Source organism: Penaeus vannamei, chromosome 5, assembly GCF_042767895.1.
Source record: "Penaeus vannamei isolate JL-2024 chromosome 5, ASM4276789v1, whole genome shotgun sequence".
Taxonomy (NCBI): Eukaryota; Metazoa; Arthropoda; class Malacostraca; order Decapoda; family Penaeidae; genus Penaeus; species Penaeus vannamei.
The window spans coordinates 28843701-28853700 of NC_091553.1; the positions used below are offsets into that span (position 1 = coordinate 28843701).

Below are 10000 nucleotides of genomic sequence, written 5' to 3' on the forward strand. Positions count from 1 at the left end.
AATGAATTCATGAATTATTTTCCCTGTTTTTAATTTTAGGGGATTGATTTATACATTTCCTAGATTACCATGACCAATAATACGGAAATGCAGTTAAAAAATCAAATTATAAAATGCACTTTTTTAGTTTCGTACATTTTGTTGGTTTGTTTTTTTCTCCACCTGGGATGTATCTTCTCATTTATAAGTTCCAAGTTTTAAGCACCTATTCCTTTCTCTCTTCTTGTGTAAATTCTTCCTCTTGTAAGTATTGTTTCCTATATGCATTTGATATTGATATGGATTGATGATTTCCTTCCACACCTTCTATGCAAATTCACTATTTCACTTGAGGTAAAGCTGTGCATACACTAATATTGTATCAGGGGTAAGATCTAACCACTGATGAGTGAGTGACTAAAAAACATTTGAAAAATCTTCTTTTTCTTCTTCTTTTTTTGAAGCATGTATCTGTAGTTTGGCATGGTTTGGTTTTGCTTTTGGGCTTTTGGAATGGATATTTTCATTGCTTTATAAAGGAATATGCAATGCAGATACAATAGGAAGTACATGTCACAGGGTTAAGCTTTGTAGTTTATTGAAAAATCTTTTTTTCTTTGTTTTATTTTTCCTGACTTTGTTTTTTCCCCTGTATTTGATTCTATTTTTATTATGCTTTATTTTGCTGATTTTTTTCTCCTAAATGTGCTAGTATTTATTCTAAACTAAGAAGGAATTATTAAAAATTAATGCACAAAAAACCTAGTCTTGTAAAACAGGAGTAAAGACCTTAATACAAGAAATATAGCTTGCCTCAGAAGTAGACATGCCTTGATATTCTGTTTCAGTTTTACATTTTGGTTTACTTGTTTTTTTCTTTTTTAAACCTAAATAGATCACAAATAATCATTATTTGCTTATGTGTTGAGAGACTGCAGTACCCAGAATTGTGATGAACTTAGAATATTGAATAGCAAACTAAGGCTGGAAAGATTGAAACCCTTAGTAACAGCATCTAAATTAGATTTCCAAAAGTACAGTTATGACTTGATGAGGCTTTTAAAAGTTTCTTTTATAAAATCAAAAAAATAAGTAATAACAATCAGGTAAGACCTTTTTAGAGGGTTATGTCTTTTTGGCCTTTGTACTCATACAAGAGCTAGTCTAAGCCAACCGACTCTCCACCCTAGGAGATGCTGGAACGCACCCTAGTAAACCTGAATTCCAAGTCTCACGGAGCAAATGAGGGACCAGTAGAACTTGAACGGAGAAAGAAACAGAGACGGCACTTGGAACACGAGCTATCCAAACTCCGTGCTCACCTTGCTGTGTCTGCAAGGGTGAGTTTGAGAGATGTGCTTATATATATGCATATATTAGCTGTGTAATACTTCCTTTTGGAGTTATGTGAGGAGAGATGAAAGTATATTCTTTCAGTTGGTTGAAGAATTGGTTATAGGAAATCCATCACTTTGATAGATGTATTTTCTCACATTTCGATATCAAATTATTCTTAAAGATTCCATTAAGTTTGATGTGCTATTGGATTGTATGTTCTCTAGGATTTATGAAAGAATGCTGGATTATGCCAGTTAGATCAAACATAAAGGGTTAGTAGTGTGTAGATTTAGAAGTTATAGTGGTTTAGAGGACAGTCGATATTTCATTGATATTTTGCATTGGAATTAGCAGTATATGTATGGCAAGTAATAGTCCATACTGTGAAATTTTGCATGATTAGTCATAGTAGAAAAGATGTCTTGATTTATTTTCTAGATTATTCCAAAATTTTAGTATCTAAAAGCATTATTAGTTATGGAAGAGGTTTAATAGATGTAGTACTGTAGTGAATCATTTGTTCTCTCATTATCTGTTACCACTTCCATAGTTCAGTAGATATATCAAGAGGAAAACCATCTTTACTTGTTAGTTTTTTTTTTGTTTTGTTTTTTACCAATAATTGAGCTGAGCTTTTAATGTGTAGTTTCCAGTAGTTAATGAATTCCTTGTCTTAAACAGAAATTAGAAGAGACTGCCGCTGAGAACAGCCGGCTAGAGCATGAGATGATGATGCTTCGCCAAAAGATTCAGGTAACCATGGCACGCAACTGCCAGAGGGAGTCAAGCAGCAGTGCTGAAACACGCCACATCGAAGCAGAAATGGTTCGCGTGCAAACACTGTTAGAAGATCTACAGAGACGGAGAATTGAACTGAGTCATCAGGTATGCCTATTATAAGGTTTCATATAGTTTACTTGATGTGTGTTTATTTTCTATATATATTTATTTGTTGATTTTTATATTCTTCATGGGTGATATTGATATCATAAGCACCATTAGGATGGTATTTATTTGTAATTCTTATTCTCAATTCTTTTTCCCCTTACTACCAATTCAACTTGAAACAGATCCAAAGATTAACATCAAGTAACCCAGGCATTGAGCTGAGACCCTCCCCCACTGGCGTAGTGGGTGCTGCCCCTGTGCCTGCAAGGAAGAGAAGAAGCACTTGGCTTGAGACTGACCTGGACGCCATGATAACGAGGGATAGGGGCTTAGACCCACCTGAGGATGAGAGGATGCCCAGTCACCCTGTGTATGTGAATGCTTCAGGATATCCAGACAAGGTAAGGCAGTGGAAGAAGGCAAAGCAGAGGTGTGGTTCGTCACGTTATCAGCTCAGATGGCATTATTGAACAGTGTGGATAGCTTACTCACTCACTTAAAGACTGCATCAGCTGGTTGTTGACATAATGATAAACGTTTCTTCAATAGGTTGGGCCCAGTGATTACCCTGAAAGTCCGGACTATATAGATACAGACTATCCACCACCTCCACCTCCTCCTGAGCATATGCGGTCATATAATGAACTCCTTGATAGCCAAACGTCATTGGCAGATCATTTCCTGAATGAACATCTATACCTTCATAATTATTCAGCTTTAGGAGAATCTGATCAAATACAGGTGAATGATAATACTTCTGTTGAGCATGGATGCCCCCAAAGACTCTCCATTTCGGTTATCTTTTCTCGTATTTTTCCTTCATTCCCCATTATTTTCTCTGTAAATAGTAAATCCTCCCTGTATACAAGTCTCCTGGACTTTCATTATCATCACTGGGGAGCTAATGCCAATGGGGGCACATAGTTGCATCCACCCTTCATTTACACCTACAAGGGTCCCTCATGGCAAGCTGCCAGACAGGGACTCAGCTCATCTTTAGCTCCTCATGAGAGGTCTGATCAATCTGTTTAAGCCATGACTTCTCAGGTCGTCCGACAGGCCACCATCCAGGGTTATCTCAAACAGAGACAACCAGATAGGGCAGTATCATCTTGTGGGAAGTGAACCAGGTGCCTGTATGGTCTGATTTGTCTGTCCTGGATTATGCAAGTAATGGGTCCTGTACCAGTCTCACAGTGTAACCGTTGGTTGGACACATGATCCCGCCAACTGTACCCCATGATCTGGTGCAAGGACATGTTACAAAAGGCATCAAGATGAGATTCCAAGGCACAGGATAATGTCCAGGTTTCACTACCACAGAGTAAAACTGGCACTATCAGGACCTTGAAGATATGTAGCTTAGCCCTTCTGCAAAGGTTTTGGCATCTCCTTATACTCTTGTTGAGAGAGTTCATAACCCCTGCAGCCAGGCCATTCTGTCTATTGACTTCCTGATCTGACAGCCCAGAGTCATGAACTGCACTACCAAAATACATAAAGCTCTCTGTGATTTCAGTGTCCATGCCACTAACATGTACTGACTGAACAGATTCTAGCAGGCCCCCAAAGTCTTTGTCAAAGAAACCTCTAGACCCAGGGGCTTTGCTTCATTGCTAAATGCATCTAGAGCCACTACTTGGGTTTCCAGAGACTCTGATAAAATAGCAACATTGTCAGCAAAATCATGGTCAGGTGCTCCACTATGACTTTGGACAGTACCTGGTGTATGGAGTAGTTTAATGCCTTGGTGATTGCTGCAGCCCCATCAATCCCCTTTCCCCTTCCAGAGAGGGATGACCAGCAGCCCTCAACTGGTCAGGCGGAATGTGACTTTTCTGTGACTTAAGTGTCCATGCCACTAGCACGTACTGACTGAACAGATTTTAGCAGGACCCCCAAAGTCTTTGTTCAGGAGAAGTTTAATGGTTTGATGATTGCTGCACTCCCATCAATCCCCCTTCCCCTTCCAGAGAAGGATGACCACAGCCCTCAACTGGTCAGAGGGAATGGTACCAGTCTGCCAGATGGCAGCCAGGACAGCATCCAAACCCAGTGTCACAGTTCACCACCAGCCTTTAAGAATGCTGCAGATACCTGCTGCTTTACCACTGTTCAGCTTGGAGATTGCCCCTCAAACTTCAGTTAGGGTGGATAGATCCCGGCTGATGGTTCGGTCTGGCACAGAGATCTTGACGCTACCCACATCCAAGGCTACTGTTGGTGCATCAACCTGGTACAATTGCTCAAAATACTCAGCCCAATGCTCCTGCACCCCAACAGGATTTGAGATGATCTAGCCACTTGCTGAGTGGACTGCAGATGCCTTTAAGGAGGGCTTAGAGTTCAGCTTTCTCTGTAGGCAGGACGAAGATCATTTACTAAGAACTGGCATTTGATCGCCTATGTAAGAATCATGATAAATTGTTCCTTGTCCTTTAGCAATGACTGAGCATTACACACTTGAGGGTGTCCCACAGCAGTACAGGGTCCATCAGATTGCTAAGTGCTGTGAAATAACAAGAGATAGCTTTAGCAAACCCTCGGGCACACTCCCTTTCCCTCAATCTATCCTCAGGGAACACTCTCGGGAGATCATTGGACCACAGGGAGTTTTGGAGTGGACATTGATGGTAGTCACAACTAATCTATGATTAGCAGCTAGCAGCACAGAAGTTCTTGAGGGTCCTCCAATGACTGCATACAAGGATGTGGTCAGTCTCCTTGGCCACATTACCTGCATTGCTGTACCATGTCTAATGTTGTGAGTTATAGTGCTGGTACCAAGAGCCAGAAATCTTCAGTTTCAGGGACCTTACAAAATCCCGGAAAAAGAGGTCCTTCTCGCTGCCAGTATCAGCTGTCAAGCCATGAGGACTGACAGACATAGCCAGCTTGATTGCTGCCAGATACCTCATCAAAATCCCCCAGAACAATACACCAAGGACAACTGTATATCACAATTTTGCAAAAGCATCTCTCATGTCAAGTTTACAAGTATCAGTAGTTGCATACACAGCAAAAATAGACATTTTGCCAAATGCAAGCTTTAGTCTCAGTACCATTATATGCTCATACTACTGAGTATTAAAGTCTGGTGGAGATGGCTATGGCTACTCTCTGAAGATGGTGACCATTAATGTGGCCTGAACAGAGCCACCCTCTCTGATTGTACTGCTACCAGGGCTTCTCACCTCCAAGAGAGCAGCTATTTCTACTCTCAGCCGCTTCAGTTCCCCTGACAGCAGTGGCAATCAATCATATTTAAAGCCCCCACTCTGACAGCCTACCTGAGGTTAAGCCTCAGACAGTCACTCCAGGTGGACACCACCTTTGCCACCCTTGCCAATATTGCCCCATATAGAGGACTGGTTGGTTGCAGGTCCCATACTCTGCCTGTAGGGATCTGGATGGGACAGATAACCCCAGCTCCCAGTCTGAGTCCCAGCAGTGACCAACCCATTGGGACCCACAGCTTGCCTTACTTGCTGGTTGGGAGGGACATATACTCTCCCCCCGGCACCATCAACTATCTGGTTTTCTGCCAGTTGGATTCTCTTGGACTTTGTTCATCCCTTAAGCATAATCATAGGGAATAAAAGAAATTAAGATATCCCCATAGAACTGACCTGCATATGATGTAAAAAACTCTTTGAGAATGCTTTCAGTTTTGCAAGAATTTTTCTTTTCCCCTTCCCCCTGGTAGTATATATATTAGCTTTATATTTTTGCTCTCATTTGTTTTTTTCCCAGTTAGAATTAGCTACTATAGACCCGTAATTAATTTTGTAGCTGGAGTTCCTTCTAGAATTACAAAAGCATGAGACTAATAAGTGATTAGTGATTTCTTATGAGGTAGATAATATCATCAGGTATTTATTTGTTGCCCTGCTGCTGTTATTATTTTCTTTATTTGTACATGTGTGGTTTTAGGAATTTAGACTAGCATGTGGTGGTGACATTTTACTCAATTTGATGTTATATTTATTCACTATAATGAGATATATTATCAATATATTAAAATAAATAGAAGTTAGCTTGACATGATAAAATGGCAATGATTGTATGATAAGAATGGAACATATATATGTAAGAAATGAACATATATATAAAAAAGTACAGTCTAAAATAATAATAAGGATCATCTAATTTTTGCAACTGAAATGAAATGATATATACAAAAAATTGCATCCAGAAAAAGAGAGATGCACCTTTTTCTTCTGGATAGAGTTAACCATTTCCTTTGCTTCACAGCCTCTGTTAAATGGGGACCTTGGAGGAAGTGCCTTGCTGGGGCTTGACCGTGATGCTGCAGATAACCAACCAGATGGTGAAGAGCAGCAGCAGTCTGGGAGCCATCTGGATATCAATGATGCAGATGACAGAATGAAGAGATATTATGGTAATTTTGACTTGCACTTGTATTCCATGCATTTGTTACTTTACCATTATTGCAAGTTGTTATTGTAATTATTATTGTATATATGGCTATTTTTGTAAAGTTGAAGGATGTAACAAAATGAACAGTTTTCTTGTGTAATGAAAACATGATCATAAAATAGTATATATATATATATATATAATAGCCTTGTTCTATTTTTTCTCCTTATAGGTATCCTCCCTAAAGAGAAACCACTGGAAATAAAGACTGTGCGCATAGTGAAGAGAGAGTCAACAGAGCGAAAGAAGGACCGTAGTGTTGGTGGAAAGCGGGTGACGATCGGAGAGAACAACCTGACTTACGTGACGGAAGATGACATTGAGAGCGACGGTCTGTCAGACGTTGAGAATGAACCGCCCATTCCTTCCTTTGCTTCAAGGTGAGGATTCTGTAGGGTCTTTTATTTGATTTATTTTACATTGATTTTTCTTTTTTTTATGTCTGTCTGGTATTTCTGTTTATCCTTTTTGTTTTCGTGTTTGCTGTTTGGCTTCTTATTCACTATAGAGGTTTTGAGCTTGTTTTTGCACTAGATTTCTTTAATATATTTCTTATATTAAAGTTCAATTATTTTACAAACCTTCAAAACACAGCAAAGCCACTTAAAATTCATATGCTGTTTTTGTCTCCTAACACTAAATGTTTACGCACATATTTACTTCTACTTGATATTCAGGTCAGCCTCACTGCCTCGGAACTATGGACGAAATGGGCCAGGAGAACGTGTTAGCATGATGGCAGCAATGATGAGGACGAGTGTTGGAAATGCAGGCACCATGACACGACCCAATAATTTAGCTCTGAAGAAATCAGCCGAGTGGAAGGCTAAGGTATGTTGCAATTTCATGTAGCCAGTTTTAGGGTATTTGATTTCATTTTCATGTATTTATTTACAAGAAAAAATATATTTCTGTAGAAAGTAGTAGATTTTTTTTGTTATTAAAAAGAATCTGATCATCTTATTTATTTGTTTGTTTTTATTTTTTTGGTACAAGAGAAGTCAGTTTGATAGCATCTTATTCTTTTCCTGTTGAGTTTACTGTATTACTATTAATAAAGTTTTCCTGCTTTATTGAAGTAGTGTCTTGTTTCTTTGTTTTATGATGATATAATCAGTGGGCATGTTTGTGTGTTCATGTATTTTAGTTCAGTCATTTTTTACCATAACATACCTTCATTCTGTAACTGCTAAAGAAATAACTGCTGAAGAAAAACATGGCTAGTTTATTCTTTTATATATTCCAAGCATTCAGATAGTAATGGTTTATATTAGCTATCCAGATGGAATCTTTTTTCTTGGTTTTGATAAAAGTGAAGGAAACAAGGATATTTATCATTCAGTCATAATATAGTGTAAAAATGGCATGCCACAGACATAATCAACCAATTAGAAATAGCCAAAGAAAATTATTGTTCTTTTCAGTCTCATTTTTTTTTATGCATTTATTTATGTATTCATTTTTTTTTAGTTGAGAGAAATTTTGCATGATTGCTTCACCTCTTGTGCAAAAGTATACATTTTGCATCTTGTTATACAGCATGAAAATTTAAACTTAAAAAAAAATACTTTATGCTGATTATTCAGTGTCTTGTCAACTTCATCATATAATAAATTGAATGTTTGGAATATCTGCCATTTAAATCTCAGATTTATGTTAATTAAAATAGTACTATCATTATTGGCCTTGAGAATTTTCTTTTTCTTTGATAGATTTTGTTTCTACACTGTTGACATTATTCCTGTTGTGCAGTACAGTACCTGTAATGCAACTGGTAATGCATGGCTTCTTTTTTTTTTTCTTTGGCTCCTGTAGAATGAGAACCTCAAAGGTCGCCCATTGAGTGCACATGAGCAACTTTTTGGCTTTTCTCGAGAAGCCGAGCAAACCCCCCCAGCCTCCCCCTCCAAGTCGGATCCCCCCTCCCCTGTTTTCAAAAGTGCCGCTGCACAAGAGATTATAAAGGAAATGGCCTCTGAGGCCGAGAAACACAGGCGATCCGTTCCTAAAGAGAAGCGAAGGCACTTCACGATCTCTAGTAGTCGGCCCCTCATGCTAGAGACGAGAGATACAGGTCTTGAGGAGGTACAGTATGGAGTTTATACTTTATGGAGCTATAGCAGACTTGATATTTTCTATGCAGAGGGAATGAAAAGGGAAAATTGTGTGCCTTACAGAGTCTATAAGAATTTGATAGTGAAATGTGGGTAGTGGATCCATAGCTAGCTTACCAGTGTGATGAGGAAGAGTCCTTGCCCTAGATTTAATGGAATCTCCATTTGCTTTTAAACGTTTCAGTATAAAGAAGTAATTATTTAACTGCAACTCTGGTCTGAAGAATCACTACAATACAGATAAAAAAAAACAAACTAGATGCTGTGGATATGGTATGTCGTGAAGATTCATTGACAATCAAATTTTCCGTTGGTTGTTTTAATAGAGTTGCACTTAGGAAGCAGAATCTAAGCTAGTCCTCATGCAAGTGTTTTTGGTTCCTTTTTAAGCTGTTAAGGGCTTTTATTTTGACATTTACATGACACATTTTTCCTATTGATCCAAGGTCTGTTGTTTGCCTTTTTGATACATGCATGAACAATAAATGTCTTAGCTTGAAATGCAGGTTACTTTATGTCAGTTGTTTTTGTTTTGATTAGTTAAGAAAGAAAAATAAATTGTTACATTAATTTTCCCTTTGTCTTTGTTTTATACATTATTAGGCAATATTTTCATCACTACTCTATCCATTCTGGACAGGTATGATTTATCACAGTGAATGCTACTCTTTGAAAAGAAATAACATATCCTGTCAGTAAAATTTCACTTGCATTTCCCAAACTGACTTTAGAAAATAAAGCAATCACAAAGTGTATGGGAAAAATAGCAGTACTTTTTAAGTGTAAATGATTTTATCAGCTGCATTGCCTGACTAATGTATAGTAAAATATGGTAACATGAAATTTACCAGGCAATCCTTTTCTTTTTTACAGGGTGCCAGATCACGTGACGACTGTGATATGGTCAGAGCCTTGAGACCACGAAATCATCCTGATGTTGTTAAGTCAACACTTAGCACAAGAGATCTCCGATTTAATGAGACAACAATTGATTCTATACTTGGTGCTCCAGATAAGATATACATTCCTGAGCGATATATGCCGGATGAGGTGAGACCCAAGAGTAGGGTTTTTTGTTCTTTTAAATGGTTCAAGTAGTCAAAATTTTGTAATGGATGAATTAGTTGATAATAGAATTGAAGGGCTTGTGTTATTTTTTTATGTGTTTTTATTTGATTTTTTTTTTTTTGCCTTGTTTACATATATTCTCTGACAACAGGATTCTAATCATATATTGATCT

General features: G+C 38.1%; 1 protein-coding gene across 14 annotated transcripts in view; it reads left to right on the forward strand.

Moving 5' to 3' along the window:
- The window catches only part of LOC113815219 (uncharacterized), a 359930-nt gene that overhangs the window by 339430 nt on the left and 10500 nt on the right, over window positions 1-10000 (forward strand). For 11 of the 14 annotated variants that reach the window (XM_070122026.1, XM_070122023.1, XM_070122027.1 and 8 more), the window contains 9 exons: window positions 1170-1319; window positions 1999-2202; window positions 2388-2606; window positions 2755-2946; window positions 6460-6607; window positions 6818-7025; window positions 7323-7476; window positions 8461-8730; window positions 9633-9809. In XM_070122026.1, the coding sequence (XP_069978127.1) occupies window positions 1170-1319; window positions 1999-2202; window positions 2388-2606; window positions 2755-2946; window positions 6460-6607; window positions 6818-7025; window positions 7323-7476; window positions 8461-8730; window positions 9633-9809 (1722 nt within the window). The remainder of the gene's footprint in view (window positions 1-1169; window positions 1320-1998; window positions 2203-2387; window positions 2607-2754; window positions 2947-6459; window positions 6608-6817; window positions 7026-7322; window positions 7477-8460; window positions 8731-9632; window positions 9810-10000) is intronic. The other 3 variants (XM_070122034.1, XM_070122031.1, XM_070122030.1) reach the window with 3 other exon arrangements.